General features: G+C 44.8%; 1 protein-coding gene across 3 annotated transcripts in view; it reads right to left on the bottom strand.

The window, feature by feature from the left end:
• The window catches only part of SHISA9 (shisa family member 9), a 1,213,953-nt gene extending 1,188,728 nt beyond the window's left edge, over positions 1-25,225 (bottom strand). For 2 of the 3 annotated variants that reach the window (XM_085632111.1, XM_085632112.1), the window contains exon 1: positions 19,711-20,412. In XM_085632111.1, coding sequence (XP_085488237.1) covers positions 19,711-20,228 — 518 coding nt within the window. In that variant the 5' untranslated portion in view covers positions 20,229-20,412. Of the gene's footprint in view, positions 1-19,710; positions 20,413-24,486 lie in introns of those variants that run through there. The other variant, XM_085632113.1, reaches the window with a different exon arrangement.
• Between the last annotated feature and the right edge of the window lie 2,557 nt (positions 25,226-27,782).

The following is a 27,782-nucleotide window of genomic DNA, read 5'->3' as shown; positions in this document are numbered from 1 at the left end:
AAACACATGTTTCAGGGACGTTATAGTTAGTTTGACATTTCACTCATATAAAAACAGAGAAATGCAGCCGTTATAGTTAGTAGAGCTAACTATAACTCACGCCCCCGCAATGCACTGCTAATGACGTCACATATTACATCACTCATGACATGGTCAGTGACATCACTGATTACATCACTGATGACATCTCAAATGAAATAACTGATGACATCATCCACGTGATCTTCTGATGCACCTCCTCACACCCTAAACAACCTTTGTTACACTCACTCTAAAATACAGACTACCAATATCAAAACCATAGACAGACCAATATCAGTTAGTACATACCTGCTCAGTGATTCATATGTCTACACACACATCCACTCACTAACCCATATAGTCACTCATACATGCAGTCATTCATCAATACAGCCACTGGTATATTCACTCATACACCCATATAGACACTCACACACGGTCACTCACCCAAAAAGTTACTCAAACACCTAGTTAGTCACCCAAAGAAATAATTACACTGCCATTTACTCACCTACACAGTTATACACACACACCACCTCACTTATTCATACGGCTAGTACCATATACGTTCTCTCTTCAACAATTACTGACATAAGCACACACTAATCCATGCAGCCACTGTCACAATCACTCACTGTCACATATACTCACTTATGTACTCCAACACTCACATACACTGCCTTTCACATATGTAGTTACTTACACACATACCAGTGAGACATCCATTCATTCACTAACACAGCTATACGTACACTCACTCACCCATACAGTCCCTAACACATGTACTCATAAACCCATACACCCAGTGAATCACCCACTCACACATCTTTGCAGGGAGTCACACACCCCCACCCACCCACACAGACACTCAGGCACCCATACAGGTACTCAGACAATCGATCATGAACCCACAGAGACACTGCTGTAGCTACTCACCAACCGCTGCAGCCACTTATAAACCAACTGGCAGACTGATTCAGACATTCACACAGATTAATCATTCACCCATGCATTCACTAAGACACGTTTAAACACTCACTTGTACAGTCAGTCATGCACCCACTAATTCATCCATTCAGACACTCATACACTTACTCATTCTTTAATACGCCTTGGCGCATATATATATATATATATATATATTTATATATATATATATATTCACTGAAAAAAACATAGGTTTCAGGGGCGTTATAGTTAGCTGGGCATTTCCCTCGTACAAAACCCTAGAAATTCCCCTGTTATGGTTAGTTCAGCTAACTATAACTCGCGCCCCCGCAATGCACTGCTGATGACGTCACATATTACATCACTCATGACATGGTCAGTGACATCACTGATGACATCATCCAGTGAGTATGTGTTTCTGTACGTTTTAATATGTTTAATATATATATAGGGAAAGGTCTGTTGAAAAATGAGTGGGTGTACAAGTGTGTGAATGGATGATTTTCTAGGTGCGTAACTGACTCTATAAGTGAGTCATTAAATGTATCTTACTGCACACTAGTGACTAAACTGTGTGAATGTCTGTATGTGTCTGTGTGTTGGTGTATAAGTGGCTGCATGGTTTTGTGAATAGCTATATGAGTGTCTATATGGGTTATTGATTGGTTGTCTGAGTATCTGTATGGGGGCCTGAGTGTTTGTGTGGGTAGGGTGTGTGTGACTCTATACATAGATGTGTGAGTGGGTGATTCTATGGGTGCATGGTGTTAAGAGTGCATCTGTGGTGGACTGTATGGTTGGGTGAGTGTATGTATGGGTGTGTTAGGGATTGAATGTATATCTCAGTGGTACATGTGTGACTAACTACATATGTGAAAGGCAGTATATATGTGTGTAAGAGTATATAAGTGGGTATATGTGAGAGTGTGTGATTGTGAGAGTAGATGTATGGATGAGTGTGTGCTTGTATCAATGATTGTATAAGAGTGTAAGAATGTGGTACTATTTTTATGAGTAAGTGAACTTGAGTGTGTTTAACTGTATAGATGAGTAAATTGGACTGTGTTTAATTATTTGCACGACTGACTAGGTGTGTCAGTACCTCAATGGATGATTGGCAGTGTGTGAGTGTCTATATAGGTGTATAAATGCATATGATATTCTTGTACGGAGTGACTGTAAGTATGAGTGACTGTACAGGTGAGTGAGTGGAGGTGTATGTAGACCTAAGAGTTAATGAGAGGGTATGTAGTTATTGGTATTGGAGTATCTATGGTTTTCAAAATGGCCGTCTGAAATTTTGAGTCGGTGCATCAAAGGTTATATTAGGGTGTGAGAAGATGCACTAATTTATCACATGGATGACGTCATCAGTGATGTCATCAGTGATGTCATTTGAGATGTCATCAGTGATGTCATCAGTGATGTCACTGACCATGTCATGAGTGATGTAATATGTGACGTCATCAGCAGTGCATTGCGGGGGCGCGAGGTATAGTTAGTTGAACTAACTATAACAGGGGAATTTCTAGGGTTTTGTACGATGGAAATGTCCAGCTATCTATAACGCCCCTGAAACCTATGGTTTTTTCAGTGAATTTCAAAGGTTTTTTAAATGCCAATTCCTAACTATAACGTGCATGAAACCTATGGTTTTTTCAGTGAATTTCAAAGGTTTTTTAAATGCTAATTCCTATCTATAACTTATCTCTAAAGATATCATGTTTAATGATTTTGATTGGATTTCTATATTTTTCCAATTCAGTGTGTCAATTTCATTAATTATGTTTTTTTTTTAATACTTTTTTATCACCATTTTTTAAACTTATTTTTTCAATTAATTCTTTTAAAAATTAAAAAATATTATTTGAATTTAATGGGTTTTCAAACATTTTTTTTATATTTTTCAAAATATTTTTTTAACGATATGTTCAAAACGTTATTTTATATATTTTTTTTCCATGTTTTTGGATCCGCGCACCCAAAGCTAGAGGATCTGTGCACCAAACGCGATAGGATGCGCGCACCCTGTGCGCATTTCGCCGTTTTTTTTTTTTAAAAGGGGGCCCCAGGGAGTCCTTCTGGGACCCCCTAAGCACCTCTAGAGGGTCAGAGTATTTCCACTCTGCCCCCTTTATATGTTTTACACACTTATTCCCCTTGGCCACCAACAGTTCCTGGTTTCGAATGTAGACACACACTCGACAGCCAATTAGCATTCAGCGCGCGATCGGGAGGGTGCGCGCTCAGTTCGGGGAGGGTGCGCTTACGGTGCGGGTAGGGTGCGCGGATCCTCCCCGGCCATAGATATATATGTACTTTTAACTCTAATTTTCTCAGGAACTACTGAACGGATTCACACCATTTATGCAAAAGGCACGAGTCTGAACTGAGGACTACCTCTTTGCCAAATTTGGTGTAATTCCGTTCAGCGGTTCGGGCTGTGGCTGCGACAACAGATCCTATGGGAAATTGCATGGGGAAAATACGTTTTGGGACCCCCCTTTTTTCTTGTCCCCCGCTTGACGAATCACCGTGAAACTTTCAGGGTAGGAGTGGAGCGGAGCTGGCCAAAACTTTGGAAAATTTCGCGAAGATTCGTCAACCGGCGCCAGACTTATTGGGAATAGAATGTTGCGGATTTCCTATGGAAAATAGGTCCTAACTATACCTATCTACTGGCGACCGCCAGTAGATAATATATATATATAACATTCTTTAACTTTTTAGAAATACTCAGTTACTGGATGATGTCATCAGTGATGTCATTTGAGATGTCATCAGTGATGTCACTGACCATGTCATGAGTGATGTTATTATGTGACGTAATCAGCAGTGCATTGCGGGGGCATGAGTTATAGTTAGCTCTACTAACAATAACAGCCGAATTTCTATGGTTTTATACAAGTGAAATGCCCAACTAACTATAACTTCCCTGAAACCTATGGTTTCTTCAGTGAATTTCTAAGGTTTTTTAAATGGTGATCCCTAACTATAATGTCCCTGAAATCTGTATATTTTCAGTGAATTTCTAAGGTTTTTTTAAATGCTAATACTAAACTATAACTTCCCTGAAACCTCTGTTTTTTTCAGTGCATTTCTAAGGTGTTTTAAATGCTAATTTCTAACTATGCCTACATAGGTAGGACATCTGCAGAAAGAGGAAGAAAGGCACAGAAAGAAGCAAGAGAAGTGCAGAAAGAGGCAAGAGAGGTGCAGAAAGAAGAAGAAAGGTGCAGAAAGAAGTAAGAGGAATGCAGAAAGAGGCCTACACTGACTGTACCTTACAACAGACTCATACAAAATACCCTAATCACTAATCCTTCTCCGAAGATGTCTTAAACCTTACTTTTCTCTTGAAGGTTCACTATTAATTGACTGCTCAGAATGTTAGGCCTAGCAAATAGAAAACAGCAATCCTAAACAATATCACTGTTGTAATTCTGACCAAGTTTGTAAAGGTATGCATGAGTGTCTATGCTTTTACCTAGTGACATGTGAAATGAAAATAAACATACAAACACTTGAATACCTGTTTTGCAAACAGCATACTCTGTAAATTTGTGTAAAAAACAGGGGTATTCATTTCTTTCTGCTCATGATTCAGGGCACCTGGGTATTCAATAGTAAATTTGAGAGGCTCTATAACACATATATACAGCAAACATGTCTGCCTGTGCAACCGAATGACAGAGCAGAACTGAGAAGATTTGACCACCTATAGGAGAAGTTACCTGCTTTTTAAGCTACCATCCTCAGATACATAACACATCTAAGAATACATATACAAGTAGACATATATCTCAGTCACGAAAGCATGCAGACCTTTAAAAATGACAGCTTGCACTTCCCATTTGAGTACAGAAAGAGGCAAGAGAAGTTCAGAAAGAAGCAAGAGAGTTGCAGAAACAGGCAAAAGAGGTGCAGAAAGAGGGAAAAGGGGTGAAGACAGAGGCAAGAGAGGTACAGAAAGAGGGAAGAGGGGTGCAGAAAGAGGTAAGTGAGGTGCAGAAATGTGCAGGAGAGGTACAGAAAGAAGCAAGAGCAGTGTAGAAAGAACCAACAGAGGTGCAGAAGGAGGCAAGAGGGTACAGAAAGAGGTAAGAGAAGTGCAGAAAGAAGCAACAAGGGTGCAATAGGAGATAAGAGAACTGCAGAAAGAGGAAAGAGAGTTCTAGAAACAGGCATGAGAGGTGCAGGAAAATGGAACAGGGGTGCAGGAAGTGGCAAAAGAGGTGCAGAAAGAGTGATGAACAGGGTGAGATATTGGAGAATAAACTGTCAACACGCCACTATCCCAGGAAAAGCAAGGAAAAGAGCCAGAAACAACAATCTGGAAGCTCTACTTGAGCCACAGGAAAAGAAGGAGAATGACAGAATAGTATGTGTCACCACATACACTCCGATAGCCAATAAAGTACAGAACATCGTACGAAAACATTGGCACATCCTTAAAGGAGCAAAAAACACTGGGCACCGCCCCTTTTTGCTTTCAAGCGGAACACAAGTATATGCGATGAACTGGTCCATGCCAAGATACCACCATCGAAGACCCATGAACAGACCACATTATGGGGCAATCAACGACCGGTTGGACACTACCCTTGTGGTGGATGTGTGGCATGCCCCTTCAAGCATAATTAAAGAGGTAGGTATAAAAACCAACAAACCATGGGTACTAAAAAACCTCAACAACTGCAATACTGAGAATGTCATCTATCTGTTCACATGCCCCTGCAATCGGATGTGTGTGGGCATGACTATGAGAAAGATTAAGGTTTGCATTAATGAACATAGAAGCATCATCAGGTGCAAAAAAACAAACACTAAATTGACAAGACACTACTTGGAACATAACCACAAAGACGTTGATCTAAGATGGGTAGTACTTGAGGTCATCGGACGCTGCACCGTCCCACTCTCACTGCTGACGTGCGACCCAGGCGAAGTCAGGCTGCACTCACTGCGACACCGGGACTCTCCAGGTATTCGTCTGCAGCACAGATTCTTTCAATTTCTCCTTCCAGCTGACGCGAGGATCAGGCACTCAGCAAATAGGTAAAAGGGGCCCATTTCAACACTGGAAACCTTTCCAATTATCAATCACGGGCACACGTGCATCCAATTTATGGCGGTTACTCATTAAGTGCACTATTTAAAGCCTGAATTTCACACTGCTCATTCTACTTCGGGGATGAAGAAAAGACACATCTAGGATTACGGCGAGAAACGCACCTTGATGTAGTAAGAGCGTGAATGACAGTATGAGTGCAAATGGGTGGAATACCTTTATATTTTTTTCCACCAAAAAAAGATTGGATGATAGAAGCTGACTTGTTTTATGTTTCTATTTGTTATTTTTATTTTCCTTTCAGAGATTGACTACAGGGGTCTCTCCTTCACTCTCCTCCCATGGGGTGTGTAGGAAGCTTGACCAGGGTAAGATCGTGCACTGATCTCCCATCCAGTGCTAAATGATATTGTGTGTATTCCACGTTTGGAGTGGCACATGTTATGCACAAAAACTTCCACTATATGTGTTAATATGCATTTGGGGCATTCTTCTTCTTCTTTTTCTTGTGACCAAATACGTTTGATGCAATCTCTCTTCTCTCTTCTCTATCACCCTTACAGGTTTATAGAAATCAACTTAGGTAGAGTATGACTTAGGTCAACCTACCCAGTGGTAACTTCATACTAATATTTTGGTAAGATATTTAATTTTTCCATCCTGATGAATGCCGCAGACCCCTAAGGCCACATATGCAGAAACATGTCGACAAAATTTACCACTATGATGATGGGGCAGTAACTCCCCTTCTCACCTTTCTTTTATTATCATATAATTTCCTATCTGAATAAATGCATTCTGGCGATTATACTGATTTTTAAAACTCACTCACGTTCACGGGCCCCCACTTAGTTTTAGAAGTGCCTCCCTGTCTCCAGGTGTAGGCGTGCTCTCTACCAAACCAAGTTTCTAGAGAGGGAGGACTGCCGATGATGAAGCATGACACCAGGGGGTGTGTGAGTACAGTCCTTCACTTTTTGTCAGATGCCAGCACTCTCTTAACTTAGCATTTCCCAAGTTTCGGTCACTGTACTTGGAGCAGCTTCTGTTGTGTGTTCATTATTTCTAATAGCACCTCCCATAATTAAAGAAAGCCCCAGGGAGGTGGTGGTCCCCGGGCTTTTGGGGCCTGCGAGGCCCCTCACCCATAAACAATAAAGCCCCGGGGAGGAGGCAGTCCCTGGGGCGGCGGGGGCCCGTGCAGCCCCTGCATATATTTGATATATTGCCCCCAGGACCTGGCCCACTCGAGGGCTTATTAAAACAAAGCACGGGAGACCACGCTTTTTTTGGGGGGGGGGTTTAGGCAGGATTTGCGCTGGGTGTGCGAATTCTGTCAATAATAAATGCTTTTTTTTGCCATGAGGGACCCCTGACCAGGCTTAGGGGGTCAGGGTGTTTCTACCCTGCCCCCTTTTCTGATTTTTTACCATTTTCTTTCCTTTTTTCTTGTAACTCAGTTTTACCGAGTCACAAGATGGCTACCAAAACTTCTTGATTTGGAGTGTTGGCAGCCAAACAGAATGAAGCTTGTAGTCGAGAGTGTTTGCAAATCCTCCTCTGTCACAGATATCAATATTGTTTTATTTTGGAACTTCTCAGGAACTACTGAACGGATTTACACCATTTAATAAAGAAAACACTTTCTGAACCAAGAACTACTTTTTCGCCAAATTTGGTGTAATTTTGTTGTGCAGTTCAGGCCATAGCTTTGTTTAAAGTTTCCTACGGAAATTAACAGGGAGAAAATGAGTTTTGGGAGCCCCTTTTTTCTCGCCCCCCCGCTTAACGAATGACCTCGAAACTTTCAAGACAGAAGCTGACCTGAGAAAACCATTAGTTTGGAAAATTTAGCAAAGATTCGTCAAAGGGCACCAAAGATATTGGCAAATCAAAAAATGCTTTTCCTATGGAAACTAGGTTCTAACTATAACTACCTACTGGCGACTGCCAGTAGGTTATATATATATACTTACTTTCTTTCTTTATTCGGTTTTACAAAATAGAAAAACCATAAAAGCAACATATCAATATTCCACGCGTAACTGGATGCAGTGAAAGACAGATCCACGAGCCCACTTGATCGGGTTAGAGAAAAAAAAATTCAGTTGTCAATAAGACGCGTTTCGACCACGTCCGTGGTCTTGATCACCTGACCCCATCCTGGGTCAAACCCCATTTAAATACTGTCATTGTGGTCAAACATACCATGTGACTCAGTGATAGACATAGACACAATATAGAGATACATACATGTACTTCGTGAATAACAAACACAGTGTGCATTTAGTGGATTGCATTGCGTTATACGTTACGTTTCTACTCTCCTTATAGTAAATTGTTGTGGCGTGTTAGATATATGTATATATATATATATATATATATATATATATATATCAACCAGAATGGAGTCCCAAACGCGCTGCAGCAGGTTTATGACGTGAATAAACCTACCTGTGTCAAAGTGACCGTCCGTTTCCCTGGTGATTATTTTTGACTCCGAGAGCGCGTTTGGGACTCCATTCTGGTTGATAGTAATGCCGGTTGTCTCCGCCGGTCCGCGCCACCCCTCCTACGGGGGCTGGAACTGCGGAAGGAGTAACCTCGTGGATGTATATATATATATATATATATATATATATATATATATATATATATATATATATATATATATATATCCTACAGCTCTCAACTCATCCACCTTTGGTGGGTGGACACCAGCCCTGATATCTTGACGCATACTCACCTCTGTGCCGCCTGTGTGCTACGCACCCCAGCTGCAGTTCTGAAGCTCTTACAACACTGAGCACCAGACTGCCTGCTGACAGCCAGGAGATGAGAGTGCAGCACCAGGTGGGCCATGTAATAAACCAATGCTACTTTCGTTAAAATTACATCTCGAATGGATATTTATTCAGCGCTTCAAATGATCACGAAACTGATGAACCCTTCAATTCCTGTCAGAAATATTTAGCAAAGTTTCCATGACTGTTTTTTAAACAGAAAGCTTCAAATATGATTGGATTTGTCTGCAGTTGTCAGATATTTTTACATAAAACCTATGTGTATGCAGCTTTTTTGGAGATGAGTTATAATTAGCATCTGCTACATGGCAAGTGTAAAACACAAAACAACCACCATGTTGGGAACAGATGAAAGGGAAACTTAGAAACAAAAATAAGTGGAATTGAATTTACCCGTTAGTTCACATTGAAGTGGAGGAAGTTGTTTTTAAGTGGGAGAAAGGTAAAATAAAGTCATTTTTGAGTTTTAAAAATAAATGGGTGTTTCCTACCTAAACTGAAAGTGGCAATATGCACTGAGACCAAATACTTAAATATCGCTCTCCAAGGTCCTGCAAAAAGTTGAGCGGTATATAAAACCCAGTCTCTGGGTGTGGGCTCCAGCAATAAATAAAAAGCTGCTTTCACCACGTTTTGGTACATCCTTATATTACGGAGTACTATGTAAGGAGGGCATGTTTGGTGATGTCTGTACATCTGTTCTATTAATGTAAAGGTTTACAGCGTAGGTACAAAGGGAAGAGACCGCTCGAAGTTTTTAAAATAGTCTTTCAATATACATTTACATTAAGTGATGTCAATGGTAATCATTTACATTGCTGTCATCCTGAAAAGCTGACATAGATAAGGCCCTTCAGGGCCTACAGTATGTGAACACCTATACATTTGCACATAGGTAGGTAATGGCTCTACCACTGTCTGAGCATTCTGCCTCTAGGAAGCTGCAGTTGTAGGATTTTTTTGGAAATGTAATCATATGTCAAATCAAATTCCCCATATTGAATTATTTGAATTGACCTTTAGTTAAAGGGGTGTTATACGTCTAAATAGAGATGTGCCGCTCTTTACATACATGTTAACTTCTGCTGTGTTTTTCAAAACACATCCTAGAAGCTAGCTGGGCACATTATAACCGAAAAAACAAAAAGTAAGGTCCATCAAAGGGTTTTGCCACAAAGGAAAAACTAAATTCAATTTCCTGCTTATATATACACAGTCTGTTCATTGTTCTATCAAAGGGTTGAATGGGGGGGGGGGGGCGGTAGAATGGATAAAACTATTTTATAACACTAGTGTGACTCAAGGATACAAGGTTAATTCTAGTAGGTTCTCTATGTTTACCTGAAACTGACATTTCCGTTAGAGTGGTGGTTTTCAATATAGCGTCCTGGGAGTCATTTAGGGGTCACCAGGGGTTGCAGCTGTGACCCCGGGCATGCCCCCTGCTACCCTGGCACTGCTTTTGCAACCCCTGGCCTCAGAGATGACAAAATCAGTGCCTGGAACGCAGGGGTAGTTCTTTTAATGGAGCTGGTTGGCTTTCTACTTGCCTGGTTTCTGTAGGTGTTTAGATTATAGAAATAACTAATAATATTATTCACTATTAGTGTAATAAAAATGGAGTACATTAGCTGGAATATGACCCAAAATTAAAAAAAATGCTGTTAAATGTTTGTTGTATGCATGCTTGCAGGTGAGAGTGTGTTTACGTGCGTGAGAATGTGTGAATGTGTTAGTATGTGTGTGTGTGTGAGTCAAAGTAAAGGTCAAAATGTTTCCGATGTCACTTCCACTACCCCTGGCAACCCAGCCGTAAGGGGACTGCACCACCGCATGGATGACAGCGGGCCAGGGAGCTGGAAATCATGTCCAGTTCTTAATGGAGCCACAGCACCTACTATTGACCATGCACGCATCGGGACCCATTGGAGGGTTTTAAGAAACAGTTCCACAAACGCTTTTTTACATGGGGGACTACATATCCCAGAATTCCTAAAGGGAGGGCTCATCTGAGCAGCCTATCAGGAGGCGACTGATTAAATAAGGGAGTGGTCAAACAAACGCTGTGTACTGAGTGGAATCTAGCCTTTGAAGAAGAAAGAATTTCGAAACGCGTCGGCTGCCCGAGACGTGAGTGTTGGTATGCGGATGTACACTGTGGTCTGAGTGCGTCCCGAACCTGTGGGTAACTTGGAGCAAGCATTTACACGCGGCAACCCAGCCGTAAGGGGACTGCACCACCGCATGGATGACAGCGGGCCAGGGAGCTGGAAATCATGTCCAGTTCTTAATGGAGCCACAGCACCTACTATTGACCATGCACGCATCGGGACCCATTGGAGGGTTTTAAGAAACAGTTCCACAAACGCTTTTTTACATGGGGGACTACATATCCCAGAATTCCTAAAGGGAGGGCTCATCTGAGCAGCCTATCAGGAGGCGACTGATTAAATAAAGGAGTGGTCAAACAAACGCTGTGTACTGAGTGGAATCTAGCCTTTGAAGAAGAAAGAATTTCGAAACGCGTCGGCTGCCCGAGACGTGAGTGTTGGTATGCGGATGTACACTGTGGTCTGAGTGCGTCCCGAACCTGTGGGTAACTTGGAGCAAGCATATATATATATATATATATATATATATATATATATATATATATATATATATATATATCCTACAGCTCTCAACTCATCCACCTTTGGTGGGTGGACACCAGCCCTGATATCTTGACGCATACTCACCTCTGTGCCGCCTGTGTGCTACGCACCCCAGCTGCAGTTCTGAAGCTCTTACAACACTGAGCACCAGACTGCCTGCTGACAGCCAGGAGATGAGAGTGCAGCACCAGGTGGGCCATGTAATAAACCAATGCTACTTTCGTTAAAATTACATCTCGAATGGATATTTATTCAGCGCTTCAAATGATCACGAAACTGATGAACCCTTCAATTCCTGTCAGAAATATTTAGCAAAGTTTCCATGACTGTTTTTTAAACAGAAAGCTTCAAATATGATTGGATTTGTCTGCAATTGTCAGATATTTTTACATAAAACCTATGTGTATGCAGCTTTTTTGGAGATGAGTTATAATTAGCATCTGCTACATGGCAAGTGTAAAACACAAAACAACCACCATGTTGGGAACAGATGAAAGGGAAACTTAGAAACAAAAATAAGTGGAATTGAATTTACCCGTTAGTTCACATTGAAGTGGAGGAAGTTGTTTTTAAGTGGGAGAAAGGTAAAATAAAGTCATTTTTGAGTTTTAAAAATAAATGGGTGTTTCCTACCTAAACTGAAAGTGGCAATATGCACTGAGACCAAATACTTAAATATCGCTCTCCAAGGTCCTGCAAAAAGTTGAGCGGTATATAAAACCCAGTCTCTGGGTGTGGGCTCCAGCAATAAATAAAAAGCTGCTTTCACCACGTTTTGGTACATCCTTATATTACGGAGTACTATGTAAGGAGGGCATGTTTGGTGATGTCTGTACATCTGTTCTATTAATGTAAAGGTTTACAGCGTAGGTACAAAGGGAAGAGACCGCTCGAAGTTTTTAAAATAGTCTTTCAATATACATTTACATTAAGTGATGTCAATGGTAATCATTTACATTGCTGTCATCCTGAAAAGCTGACATAGATAAGGCCCTTCAGGGCCTACAGTATGTGAACACCTATACATTTGCACATAGGTAGGTAATGGCTCTACCACTGTCTGAGCATTCTGCCTCTAGGAAGCTGCAGTTGTAGGATTTTTTTGGAAATGTAATCATATGTCAAATCAAATTCCCCATATTGAATTATTTGAATTGCCCTTTAGTTAAAGGGGTGTTATACGTCTAAATAGAGATGTGCCGCTCTTTACATACATGCTAACTTCTGCTGTGTTTTTCAAAACACATCCTAGAAGCTAGCTGGGCACATTATAACCGAAAAAACAAAAAGTAAGGTCCATCAAAGGGTTTTGCCACAAAGGAAAAACTAAATTCAATTTCCTGCTTATATAAACACAGTCTGTTCATTGTTCTATCAAAGGGTTGAATGGGGGGGGGGGGGCGGTAGAATGGATAAAACTATTTTATAACACTAGTGTGACTCAAGGATACAAGGTTAATTCTAGTAGGTTCTCTATGTTTACCTGAAACTGACATTTCCGTTAGAGTGGTGGTTTTCAATATAGCGTCCTGGGAGTCATTTAGGGGTCACCAGGGGTTGCAGTTGTGACCCCGGGCATGCCCCCTGCTACCCTGGCACTGCTTTTGCAACCCCTGGCCTCAGAGATGACAAAATCAGTGCCTGGAACGCAGGGGTAGTTCTTTTAATGGAGCTGGTTGGCTTTCTACTTGCCTGGTTTCTGTAGGTGTTTAGATTATAGAAATAACTAATAATATTATTCACTATTAGTGTAATAAAAATGGAGTACATTAGCTGGAATATGACCCAAAATTAAAAAAAATGCTGTTAAATGTTTGTTGTATGCATGCTTGCAGGTGAGAGTGTGTTTACGTGCGTGAGAATGTGTGAATGTGTTAGTATGTGTGTGTGTGTGAGTCAAAGTAAAGGTCAAAATGTTTCCGATGTCACTTCCACTACCCCTGGCATTTTGGTGAATTGACGTCCATGTATGGCGCCTATTTCTGCCCACTTCATTAATTCCTTCCTGGCCAGTGTAAAAAGCCTTTAAAGTGTGGCATGTACACTCCAAAGCCAGGAATGTACGAACTCAGATAACTGGACAGGCTTGAATTATTAAACCAGTATCATATCACTCTGTGATCAACATTTGGGTGTAGCTTGACCAAAGATATCAACTATCAAGAGACCCTGTCCTACAGAATGTATGTTTTATCAAGATTCAAAAAGACCCAGAAAGGCCCTGTATTGGCGTTCCCATTTACCCATGGGGGGGGGGGGGGGGGGGGGGGGGGGTCTTGTCACTCGCTTTAGAGCTGAGGGTGGAAAAGAGTGTGGATTTTCAAATGGAGTTTGTTCCAAATCCATTTTTATGGTTTGGGACCAATGAGACCTTAATTCATTCCAGGCAGGACTGGCCATAGGGAATCAGGGAAAACACCAGGGGTCATACTACAGGGTTCATCACAGAAACATGGGCGGATACCACATCAAATATGGAAGTAAATGCAGCACGTCCTCCAGGTTACTCTATGATTAGAGCAGATAGAGAACATAAGCGAGGCGGAGGGCTCGCTATTATTTTTAGAGAAGAAATTAGAGTGTCGGGCTGTGCAAGAGGCAGCTCACCAGAGTGTGAAACCCTACCTTTCCAGATAAGCCTCTACGACAACTACACTCTAAATGACCTCCTCATTAACCGTCCGCCAAAAGCTCATAATACCTTGATGGAAAAGATAAGTCCCTTTTTAGAATCCAGTATAAAGCACTCTGACTTTACTGTTTTAGGAGATTTTAACTTCCATCTTGAAAAAGAAGATGATAAAAACACGGCAGCACTTACTGATTCAATGGCAAGTTTCTCTTTAAAGCAAATAGTCAGTCAAGAAACCCATTACGCAGGACACACTTTAGACGGCATTTTCACATCCAATGCCACATTAAAAATTGTGGAAGTCATACCAGTTATATGGTCAGACCATAAAGCCATAGTATTTACTATAGAGGGCAAAGGGCAATCAAGAACACCTATTGTCAATCGGGATAAAATGGTCTACCAAGACTGGACAAATACTGACATCTCCAGGCTACAAGATGTACTAAGAACATCAAAGCCAAACTTAGAAACTGACGCAAACAGCATGGCCAATAGACTACACGTGTGGACCAATTCAGCGATAGAGATAGTAGTTCCTAAGAAAACCTTCCTGTCTAACAGGAAAAATCCCTCCCAACCTTGGTTCTCGGATACACTAAGAGAACACAAAAAAGCATGCAGAAGGGCAGAAAGAAGGTGGAGAGAAAATTATGAGGAGGTGAGAAGAAAAGAGTATGCACAGATGTTACACGATTATAAAAAAACAATTAAAGAGGAAAAGTCCAAATATTTTACCAACAAGATCCTAGAATCAAAAAATTCCTGCGGTAAACTGTTTGATACAGTGAAAAAACTTACTAGTCCTCCAAATAGTTATCAGAAGAAGGCTGACTTAGAGTTCTGCAATACTCTGGGAACATTTTTCATTGACAAAGTGGAGACACTATATAAATCACTAAATGACAGCTCACAGCTAGACTCGGAGGACAGTATGGCAGAAAACTGCTTCACAGTACCAAGTACGAGGTTTTTCTTCCATCCACCATCAGAGGAGCAGATCAGACAAACAGTAATGTCAACTAAGTCTGGAGCCCCCTCGGACCCTTGCCCCCCTAAAATCTTTCACATGCTTACAGATATAATTAGTAAACAGCTTACAACAGTATTCTCGGAAATAATCAGGTCTGGAATTTTCCCCGAATCTTGGAAAATAGCATCTGTCCGACCGCTATTGAAAAAGAGTGATCTGGATCCTAATGAGCCAAGTAGCTACCGACCAATCTCAAGAATTCCCTTTTTCTCTAAGGTGCTGGAGAAATTAATTAACACGCAAATTTCAACCTTTATCATGGAACAAGAGCTTCTAGATCCCTCACAATATGGCTTCAGAGAAGGACATGGAACCGAGACAGCGGTGGTAATGGCAGTAGAAGAACTTAGAACCACACTGGATGAGGGAAAGAAGGCCGCCTTAATCTTATTAGATTTGTCGGCGGCCTTCGACACAGTTAATCATGGGATCATAATTGAAAGACTAACAAAGTTAGGGCTCCATGACACTGCCACCAAATTGCTGTCATCTTATTTAACAAACAGATCGTTCGCTGTAGAAATAGATGGGCTGGTCTCCAAATCTTTCAGTCTATCATGCGGAGTGCCTCAGGGTTCTTCCCTCAGCCCCACACTCTTTAATATATATGTAGCCCCCCTGGCGGCTATAATAAGGAAAGCTGGCTTCTCGGTAGTCTCATACGCCGATGATACACAGATAGTGGTCTCTTTGTCGGACAACGTTGAGGAGACTGCCGACCGATTTAATATCTGCATGGTACAAATTAATACCTGGATGCAAAGAAATTACCTCAAATTGAATGGAGGAAAAACGGAGGTTTTGCTTTTTGGAGCTAAAACACCCTTTTGGTCTCCAAGATGGTGGCCGGCTGAATTAGAGGAATGTCCAGCCCCAGTCACAAAATTGAGGAACCTAGGAGTAATAATAGACGAAAAGTTAACATTTGAATGGCAAATTAGGAAATTGGCCTCTACTTTTTGGGGCATATTGAAAATGATTAATAAAATCTGTCATTTTATTCCACTGGACTCCCTTAAAACTGTGGTTGTGGCTCTAGCCTTATCACGACTGGACTATGCCAATGCCCTTTATATGGGTCTTCAAACACAGTTTTTAACTAGACTTCAAAGGCTGCAAAATGCAGCGGCTAGAATGATCCTGGATATTCCAAAGTATGAGTCTGTCTCCCTCAAACTGAAAGAACTTCACTGGCTACCTGTGGCCAAAAGAATCATCTTTAAGTCACAGTGCCTTGCATTCAAAGCACTGCAAGGGAATGGATCACACTATTTCAAAACACACATAAAAAAATACATCCCATCCAGGAATCTGAGGTCCTCACAAGCACTCCTTCTATCAGTACCTAGATACAAGCAGGTGCGATGGGGGGGTAGAAGTTTCTTCCTGGGAACAGCAAAAATTTGGAATAGCCTACCTATGTCATTAAAGAATAGCAACTCATTAATGACTTTTAGAGGTTTGCTTAAAACATGGCTGTTTAAGAACTAACTATCAAAGTATCTGGTGGTCCAAGTAAAACTGCACAGAATCCTTATATGTCGTTCATAGCGCCAAGACGCCTCCGGGCATTCGTGCGCTCTACAAATCGATAAATCAAATCAAATCAAGGATGTTTGTAGCCACTTCTTCTGCCCTGTGGCGCTTTATTAGTAGAGAAGGGGCACTTCGGTGTGTGAATTGATGTGATCCCAAGGGGGCAAACCTCATTTACTTGGGGTATGGCCTCAAACAAAGGAGAAAATGCACTTGCCTCTGTGCCTGTTCCATAAAACAGAGTGGGTGCATAGGCAAAGAAGTTTTGGGAGGTGCATTTATTGTGCACTAAAAGCGAGGTACAGAACAGTCAGAGTGGCCCTCAGTAGGCCATCCTTGGGAGGGGACAGAGGGCCCCAGGCGCACCCAATTCATCTCATCCCACACCCGCCGCAGGCAGGTGCATTTACACACCGTACACACTGACAGGGTGATTTCTGCTTCATCCTCCCCCCACCCTTGAAAATGTGGCAGGTTCCACTTCCGGTGAAAGGTGTAGCTGTGGATTCAAGCGGTGCTTCTGTGGTTCCCTCTGGTGCTCTTCCCAATGCAGATGCAAACTGTAATAGTGCACCCCTGCACAGGGGAGTGCAGATGTATTTCCATAATTTGGTGACGGTCCCTCTCTATGCTGCCCAGATGGTCATGGAGTGGGGGGGGGGGTGATAATGGCCTGCTTTCAAGGCTGACTTCACTGAGGGACTCCCAGTCCATACAGCCCTCAAAAGTGCACTGAGGGAGCACATCGTTTTCGTAGACGTGCATGCATGATGCGCTGCTGAGAGGAAATAATGCTATTGGGTATTGCTTTGGACCTTGAAATATGTCAATATTTCATAACTTTTTCAGCAGAACTGCCTGTAGCATATAATGATTTTTTAAGCAAGGCATTTGAAAACTTGTGCTCTGAGTTGAATTGCATGGCTCTTCCTCTAGATATTTTTTCTTGTGCGGGCTTGCTTGCTATGCAGTTTATGGAGGGTATTCAATATTTTTCAGGGCTGCTTTCAACTCCTGGTTCATATCTTGTTTCAATCTAACATTATGTGTGCTCTCGCTTTTTTGCCACACTTGCCGCTGTTTCTGGAAAAAAAATATCCTATTTGCCTTTTTGTGTTATTTTTAATTTATCAAATATTTACCAAGCTTGAGGCTGCATAGGTCGACACTGCAACACTTTTTGATCATATTTTTTTTATAGTACTTTTTTTTTTCTAGATTCTGGGATCTAGTGCATCAGAAAAGTTAAAAAATATAACATAACCCTCACACATACTAATCAGGAGAATCCTCCATATTTGTCTTCTAAAACTCTTGGGGCATGCTCTCGCTATACCTATTTCCAGCGTTTAAACCACCGAACTTCTAAAGCAACATTTGCGAATAAAACTCCATACATGCGTCATTCTTTCTCTAGGTTTTCTTCACGTATAGCCTTGTGCCGGATTGTCACCCAGTAGTCACTTCTCAGTCTGAAAGTTATATTGTGTAGGCTCAATCCAGGATAGTACTACTGCTTTTGGTAGAAGAATCGGGTATTAGGAAGTCAGTCTTTGGAGAGTAGCTAAAAAGGGTCCCAGGAGTGCCTGTTGCTTGCACCCGGTCACTATGTGCAGGGGGGTGCAGTCTGTGTTGTGTTGGTTGGTGGCAACGGATGGTTCGAGAAATGCTTGTTTTTAGGGCTCTTGGGAATCTTAGTTTGGGATGATTTGTTTAGGTTCAGAGAAATTAGGGACTGATGGCCGAGTCCTTTTTTTGTGCCCTCGTGATTTTTTTTATTTTATTTACCCTTCCTAGGTGGGAATAACGGCCATGATGGTTCTTACAATGTGATGTCCCTACACCAGGGCCGCCAGCCTACCCAGTGCGCACACCACAGGCGCACGGACCCACACCGGCTCCCGCCCGCCTCTGCCCACACATTAACCATGCCAGCTCCGGAGCAGGCGCGCAGTGTGAGGAGCGCGGCAACTGCAACGCTCTCATGGCAACCCCCTTTCTCAACACATGATCCATATCCCCACGGAAAATAGGTCAAACCCAATTTCCCTCCGACGTTTTCACACAGCCTTCCTGTGTCGTCGTCCCTCTACGGGTTCAAGGCTAACAAATGGGTAGATGCCTCTTACACCGTGCGGGTTGCGCAATTCTACCTCGGAGCAGGTGCACAGGTCCCAATGTTCCGATGGTAGGTGGCTGGCACAACTCTACTGTCAGTACCCTGGACAGCGCTCGGGATTGCAGGTAAAGTCCGGATTACACCTCCTCCACTCTGATACTAATGCAGTGTGACGAGACTAGAACAAACAGCACCTGTGCACCGCGCCACACATGCCTGCGCGTTGCTGAGGCAGCAGAAGCAAAACATGCGTACAGCAGTACTCAATGCACCAAGCGCTGGAGGTGTGTGCGAGACCGAAGAGTGTGCCCCCCTGCTCTACCACAAACAAAGCAGGCACAGTGCAGGTCCGAGAGCTCGTCATCCCAGCAGCTCTGTAATTACAGTATCCGCGCAGGTGAGCGCCTCCTCCTCCTCCCACCGCCTCTCTGCAGTCGAAACCCGTCCGAGGCATCCTTGCTCGCGACCATTGTCCCGCAGAGCCAATAAACACGCAGATGTATTATAAGATGAGGGGGGTGGGTGAGCGAGCCGTAGTTTGTTGACGGCTTGGTACCAAGGCGCCCCTGATAAGTTGCAAACGCGAGATGGTGAGTTAAACAGCTTAGGGTAGCAAGCGTGTCCCATGAATGCACGGCCAAGGTGTGCTTCGTCGGTGGCGTGAGGTATTTTTGGCGCACGGTTATTCGAAGTTAAGAACAGTGAGGTGGCATGCGTGGGGAGGAGGAGTGGGGGGGGGGGGGTGCGCAAGTCGCTATGTGTGCACCTGGGCAGTTGGACTTTTGTTGTTTCTTGGTCATAGTGAATGTATTATTGTAAACATATCAAATGGGTCCATTGAACATTGCGTGTGGTATCCCAAGTCCCCGTTCCCCTTCAGGTCATCACCTACCTCGACATGTTCTCGCGCTGGGGTCGGTGCGCCTTCTCAAGCCCCAGCTTGGTGAAGATGCCCACCAGCACCATGACGGCCACCACCCCGCAGATGATGTACACGATCAGGTTGGTCTTGTCCCGGGTGGGGTCGTGCAGGGGGTCCTCGATGCGCGGAGGGGGCTTGGCGGCGTTCAGCCAGATGGGCCGGTCGTAGTTGGTGCAAGTGGTCTGGTCCAAGCTGACCTGTTTGAACTTGCAGCAGAAGCGGAAGCCACAGGTCCCGCAGCAGAACGTGAACTCCCCCGAGCTGCAGTTGAACGGGGGGTCCCACTGCCCCATGACGTCGAAGTAACCCCGACAGGCGTCTGTGGCCTGGGGGCTGTCCGAAGATCCAGGGTCCCCAGGACTGCTGTGGTTGCCCCCCGAGACTACCACGATGCTTCCAAAATGCTGCCCGGGTTTACCCTGCGCCCAGCACAGCGAGCTCAAAAGGTCCACCAAGAAGTAGCCGCAGATGGCCCAGCCCGCCTTCATGGTCCCTGCAGGTGTCTGTGCCCTGTTGTGGCTGGCAGTAGTAGCTGAGGTGGGGGGCTCAGCCTTTCCTCATGCCCCTCCGGTGCCCCCTACGTCTCCCAGGTCCAGGGGCAGGGCCCACCTCTGCGCGCAGATCACCTCGGCAGTGCGCACCTCGCTGATCAGCGCGCTGCTCACCTCTGCGCTGCGCGGTTCGCCGCTGACGCTCGGCACTTGTGGAATCGAGGAAAGCAGACACTGGATTGTAGAGTGGGGACCGGCAGCGAGGAGAAAGAGCGCGAGGAGGAGGAGTGGAGAGGGGGAGGAGTGGGTGACGGAGTGAGGGAGACGGTGGGCGATGTGATTCAAACAATCAAACTTATAAAAATGCAAGCCCTAGGAACAATGAGGACATATTCTTCCTTTTGGCCATCTGAAGTGGAACACTGCTCAACTCTCCTGAATGCTGATTTCAAATTTGCTTAAAAATCAGATAATTCTTTGAGAAGGGGCTCGTGAGTCTTTCCACTAAATATTAGCTTGTGAGATCATCACACTGTAATGGCGACTATGATAACAGTTGTGTGTTGACTTGGCACACAAGGTCTGGTTTGCTCCAACTCGTGAGAATCAAGTGATGTCACACAACATGAACATGTAGCAGATAAAGAAGAAAAGTCGCAGCCATACCCCCAAAGTTGCTGCATCCTTTCAAAAGGAAATCAGCTTTAGAGACAGGGTTTAAATTCCCATTCCAGAGAGGGTTGTAGAAGAGAACAGATGGAAAGGGAGAAGTGGACAGGGGTATAAAAGAAGGTGAAGGGGAAATGTAGGGTTCACATAGCCATGAAAGATCCTAGAAAGAATATTATCAGAATTAGGTAGCTGGGATGAAAAGAATAGGACACGTTACAATGCAAACCTTTACAACGCATGCCTTTCCAACGTGGTTTTTACATTGCAACATTCATTACAACGCGTGTTTTTACAACACATGCCATCCCAACGCATTTTTAGAAACTTCACTTATAACACATTCCATTACAACGCATACCATTACAACGCATAATACTTTTAGGGCAACAGTAGGGTACTATTCCCAGTCAGTGCAACAGTAGGGTAAGTGTTGGATAGTGTTGGGGTAAAAATTACTATTTCCACTCCAGTGAGTGCAACAGTACGATAAGTGTTGGATAGTGTAGGGGAAAAATTACTGTTTCCCATTACTTACCTTATAATGCGCTGTAATGGCATGCGTTGTAGAGGCATGCGATGTAAAGGATGTTGCCTTGCAATGAATGTGTTATAAAGGAAGTGCGTTGCAATGACTGCGTTGTAATAGTTATTTCCCGGATGAAACCATTGCATGTGCCTGGGTGCCTCTAGGAGATGTAGTGCCTACTGATGGGAGGTTATACAAATAACAATGTATGGACTCACAGTTAATTGCCGAAATCAATAGAAGTATCTTTGTGTATGTGCAGCAAGTGAATTGAACCGAGTGAATGAACTTAGTGGTTCTTCTCCAAAATGTCTGAATACACATGTTGTCTCTGCATTGTGTACCAATCTAAAAATAAACATGGCACTGTGGAGGTCGTACTACGGAATGTCGACAATAACAATTTTGAGGCAGAAGACTATCGAGGGACAAAATATTGAAAGGCAAGTGTACATTGGGAACTATAGATTTACTATTCGCACCTACCCATCTAAGTACCTTGAAGATATATGTTCCACGTAGGTACATATATGTGGAATTAGGTATAGAAAATCTAGACTTACTTGCCCGTCAATAATTTGTTTGAGATTCTGTCCTCAATATTATGTCCCTGGGACCTGTTGGGTTTCAATAACCAGGGAGCGCACCCATTGTGAGGTTGATCAACACTCCCCGATGCTCCATAAGCTGTCCTCAGACGTGTTTACACTTGTTATGCTTTCTGAAGTAAATGTGTGTGTGCTTTGCTGCCCAGTACATGAAAAGAACAGCCTGCTCTGCGCTAGCAGCAGATGATCAGCGGTGATGCATAGTCACAGTGTGCATGCGTTTTGTAATTGGTCGCACTGTTTACGCTGCCCAAGGAGCAGTGCCAGTGCTGCGGCTCTGCTAAAACTCCCAGGACAAGGACTGAAGCCGCTGTGGTGCCACAGAAGACATTCCAACATGGAGCGGAGCGCGCAAAACGGTTTCTGGGCCGCGCGCAGTGCACGCGCAGTCAAAACATACTCCTAGTTGGCTACGGTATTTGTATTTGCATATTTTTCTTTATTTTTTAATTATTGGCCATCTTCAAAACAAATACAAATGGGCCCAATAGCCGAAACCCTCAAGTTTTCGGTGATTTATTTATTTTTATGTTTTATTTATTTATTTATTTATTTATTTATTTATTTATTCAGGAGTTTGGTGGAGCACTGGTGGTCCTCTTTCAATAACTTCTGAGCCTACTTAGCAGGCAACACGAGATACAGCTAACTGTTTATTCCACTGACTCAAACAGTAATGCCGCTTCCCTGGGGTGCTGGATTGGCGCAGTGAGGGCTGTAACTACCAGTAGATGGTGTGGTGTGAGTGCTGCACCCATGCATTTAGCAGTGGATGATACTGAAAGGCAGTTCTATATAGGAAATTATTGATAACCTGGAAACAGTGATTGAGAGCGGAACGTTGCAAGGGAAAAATTAAATGTTGTTATATTCATTTATTTATTTCTCTTTCTATCTATTTATTGTGAATTTTAAACATGCTCATGCAGTTGGACCAGTCACTTGGCGTTTGAAGTAAAATCCCAAACTGTACATTCGCGTGCATGAAATCTTTTGCTGCACCATTCGCTCTCTTTGTTCGGTTGATAGAGCAGAGCGCTGGAAACAGTCTACCCTCCTCCTCGGCGATCTCTCAGAGAGCTGCCTTCCACCGAAGCTGCACCTTTAAAAAGTTACCCAGGATCTTGGACGCATCTTCGAGACCTAAAAAGGCGCATAGCTGCGTTCATCTGCACACGTCTTCCCCCATCTGTTTGTGCCCCCGTGCGCTCGAATTTGCATAATGAATCAGACAGGCCCGAACATTTCTCTGAAAGTGTTGTGCCTCGGTTCTGAGGCGCTGACACGATCTGCCGCTATGATTCTCACACCCGGGCTCGTGTCCAGGGACTTCAGCCTACCCAGTGCGCACACCACAGGCGCACGGACCCACACCGGCTCCCGCCCGCCTCTGCCCACACATTAACCATGCCAGCTCCGGAGCAGGCGCGCAGTGTGAGGAGCGCGGCAACGCTCTCATGGCAACCCCCTTTCTCAACACATGATCCATATCCCCCGGAAAATAGGTCAAACCCCATTTCCTTACGACGTTTTCACACAGCCTGCCTGTGTCGTCGTCCCTCTACGGGTTCAAGGCTAACAAATGGGTAGATGCCTTTTTACACCGTGCGGGTTGCGCAATTCTCCCTCGGAGCAGGTGCACTGGTCCCAATGTTCCGATGGTAGGTGGCTGGCACAACTCTACTGTCAGTACCCTGGACAGCGCTCGGGGTTGCAGGTAAAGTCCGGATTACACCTCCTCCACTCTGATACTAATGCAGTGTGACGAGACTAGAACAAACAGCACCTGTGCACCGCGCCACACATGCCTGCGCGTTGCTGAGGCAGCAGAAGCAAAACATGCGTACAGCAGTACTCAATGCAACATGCGCTGGAGGTGTGTGCGAGACCGAACAGAGTGTGCCCCCCTGCTCTACCACAAACAAAGCAGGCACAGTGCAGGTCCGAGAGCTCGTCACCCCAGCAGCTCTGTAATTACAGTATCCGCGCAGGTGAGCGCCTCCTCCTCCTCCCACCGCCTCTCTGGAGTCGAAACCCGTCCGTGGCATCCTTGCTCGCGACCATTGTCCCGAGGAGCCAATAAACAAGCAGATGTATTATAAGATGAGGGGGGGTGGGTGAGCGAGCCGTAGTTTGTTGACGGCTTGGTACCAAGGCGCCCCTGATAAGTTGCAAACGCGAGATGGGGAGTTAAACAGCTTAGGGTAGCAAGCGTGTCCCATGAATGCACGGCCAAGGTGTTTTTAGCGAACGGTTATTCAAAGTGAAGAACAGTGAGGTGGCATGTGGGGAGGGGGGTGGTGGTCAGGTCGCTATGTGTACACCTGGGCAGTTGGACTTTAGTTGTTTCTTGGTCATAGTGAATGTATTATTGTAAACATATCAAATGGGTCCATTGAACATTGCGTGTGGTTACCAAGTCCCCGTTCCCGTTCAGGTAATCACCTACCTCGACATGTTCTCGCGCTGGGGTCGGTGCGCCTTCTCAAGCCCCAGCTTGGTGAAGATGCCCACCAGCACCATGACGGCCACCACCCCGCAGATGATGTACACGATCAGGTTGGTCTTGTCCCGGGTGGGGTCGTGCAGGGGGTCCTCGATGCGCGGAGGGGGCTTTGCGGCGTTCAGCCAGATGGGCCGGTCGTAGTTGGTGCAAGTGGTCTGGTCCAAGCTGGCCTGTTTGAACTTGCAGCAGAAGCGGAAGCCACAGGTCCCGCAGCAGAACGTGAACTCCCCCGAGCTGCAGTTGAACGGTGGGTCCCACTGCCCCATGACGTCAAAGTAACCCCGACAGGCGTCTGTGGCCTGGGGGCTGTCCGAAGATCCAGGGTCCCCAGGAGTGCTGTGGTTGCCCCCTGAGACTACCACGATGCTTCCAAAATGCTGCCCGGGTTTACCCTGCGCCCAGCACAGCGAGCTCAAAAGGTCCACCAAGAAGTAGCCGAAGATGGCCCAGCCCGCCGTCATGGTCCCTGCAGGTGTCTGTGCCCTGTTGTGGCTGGCAGTAGTAGCTGAGGTGGGGGGCTCAGCCTTTCCTCATGCCCCTCCGGTGCCCCCTACGTCTCCCAGGTCCAGGGGCAGGGCCCACCTCTGCGCGCAGACCACCTCGGCAGCGCGCACCTCGCTGCTCACCGCGCTGCTCACCTCTGCGCTGCGCGGTTTGCCGCTGACGCTCGGCACTTGTGGAATCGAGGAAAGCAGACACTGGATTGTAGAGTGGGGACCGGCAGCGAGGAGAAAGAGCGCGAGGAGGAGGAGTGGAGAAGGGGGGGAGTGGGTGACTGAGTGAGGGAGACGGTGGGCGATGCCAAGGGTGGACGAGGGTTGGGGCTGAACTTTACTTCTTTTCGCGCAGTGAGTCCCACCAGAACAGCCCCTGGCTCTGGGCACCTGACATGGACGGGAAATACCCGCGCCAGACGCAATGAGAAGCCAAGTCACGACTCTCAGATGAAAACAGCAACAACGTGGTCCAATAGTGTGAGGTAGTGCTTTGAAACTCCAGCTGCACCCTCACATCTGCGAGAGGGGCTCCTATGCCCGTGGTTTTGAGTTGCCACGTTCACCCCGGTCTTCCTGGAGCACAATTGAGTCGTAGTGTTTCCAGGTGTGCCCTGGCTTCTCGGGACCGGGTATGAAACGAGGTGACACTTTCACAAACACTGTTCACTGAACATGTCGAAGAGGTACTGATTGTAAGCGTGGTCACTTCTCATGTGAGGGTGTGTAAGATGAATTGGCATTTTAACCGCATTAGTGGACTCCTGTGCAAGTGTGAGTCACCGCCTTCAAGCCATTCTTATTTTAGCACACTTTGAGACGTCCTGTGCGCTTGTTTGTGGCGACTTCATACGTGGGAGTGTGTAAAGTGAGGCATTACTTTTACAGTCGTAAGAATTTATTGAAAGTCTGTAGCTCCTTGCACGAGGGAGTTTGGCGAGGTGTCATTTTCATAGCTCCTTGCACGAGGGTGTTTGGTGAGGTGCCATTTTCATAGTTCCTTCCACGAGGGTGTTTGGTGAGGTACAATTTCATAGCTCCTTGCACGAGGGAGTTAGGCGAGGTGCCATTTTCATAGCTCCTTGCACGAGGGAGTTGGGTAAGGTGCCATTTTCATAGCTCCTTGCACGAGGGTGTTTAGTGGGGGCACAGTTTCATAGCTCCTTGCATGAGGGTGTTTGGTGGGGTGAAATTTTCATAGCTCCTTGCACGAGGGTGTTTGGTGAGATACCATTTTCATAGCTCCTTGCACGAGGGAGTTGGGTGAGGTGCCATTTTCATAGCTCCTTGCACGAGGGTGTTTGGTGGGGGCCCAGTTTCATAGCTCCTTGCATGAGGGTGTTTGGTGAGGTGCCATTTTCATAGCTCTTTGCACGAGGGTATTTAGTGAGGTGCCATTTTCATAGCTCCTTGCACGAGGGTGTTTGGTGGGGGCCCAGTTTCATAGCTCCTTGCATGCAGGTGTTTGGTGAGGTGCCATTTTCATAGCTCCTTGCATGAGGGTGTTTAGTGAGGTGCCATTTTCATAGCTCCTTGCACGAGGGTGTTTAGTGAGGTGCCATTTTCATAGCTCCTTGCACGAGGGTGTTTAGTGAGGTGCCATTTTCATAGCTCCTTGCACGAGACTTTTTGGTGAGGTGCCATTTTCATAGCTCCTTGCACAAAGATGTTTGGTGAGGTGCATTTTCATAGCTCCTTGCACGAAGGTGTTTAGTGAGGTGCCATTTTCATATCTCCTTGCACGAAGATGTTTGGTGAGGTGCCATTTTCATAGCTCCTTGCACAAAGATGTTTGGTGAGGTGCCATTTTCATAGCTCCTTGCACGAGGGAGTTTAGTGAGGTGCCATTTTCATAGCTCCTTGCACGAGACTTTTTCATGAGGTGCCATTTTCATAGCTCATTGCACAAAGATGTTTGGTGAGGTGCATTTTCATATCTCCTTGCACGAAGATGTTTGGTGAGGTGCCATTTTCATAGCCATTGTTGATGGAACACACAAGGAATATGACCAGATTGAAAGTTCGGTTGCCGTTACTTGCACGTGCGTGAGGTGACATTTTGTACACCTATTGTCGATGAAACACGGTGAATCATGCGAACTGGTTGAAAGTTTGTTTGTAATTCCTTGCCCGAGAGCGTGTGAGGTGATGTGACATTTTCACAACAATTGCCTAAGGAGTATGGAGAAGGGGAACTGAATTGCAGATATGCTGTAGTTCCTTGCAATAGAGTGTGTTACATGATGCGACACTTTCATAGCCATTTCCCATTAAATACGGTAAAGACGAAAACGTATTGCAGGCGTGTTTGTAATTCGCTGCACGAGGATGTGTGAAGTGAGGTAACACATTCACAGCCATTTTTCATTTGAACACGGTGAACCCGAACCTGTCGACGGTAAGGTTTGCTTCTAGCTCCGTGGCCGGGAATGTGTGAGGCGAGGTGACACTTTTACAGCCATTGCCATGGAATAAGGCGAATACGACCTGACTTCAGGTGTGTTTGTAACTCCTTGCACGAGGGTGTGTGAGGTGGCACCTTCACAGCAGAAGAGAAGTACTTTTATCCTGAGTTTGACGCTCGAGGTGCGAATGTGTGAGGTGAGGTAACAATCACCCCTATTGTTCACGATGGTGGTATTTACAGGTGTGTGGCGGAGGCTTCCTGTGTGTGGCTATTTGGGGGTGAGGTGTCACTTACACCTCCATGGTCCTCGGAGGACAGACAATTAAGACGTCGTGACC

Source organism: Triturus cristatus, chromosome 10 (assembly GCF_964204655.1).
Source record: "Triturus cristatus chromosome 10, aTriCri1.1, whole genome shotgun sequence".
NCBI lineage: Eukaryota > Metazoa > Chordata > Amphibia > Caudata > Salamandridae > Triturus > Triturus cristatus.
This window is presented reverse-complemented; position numbering and strand designations above follow the sequence as displayed.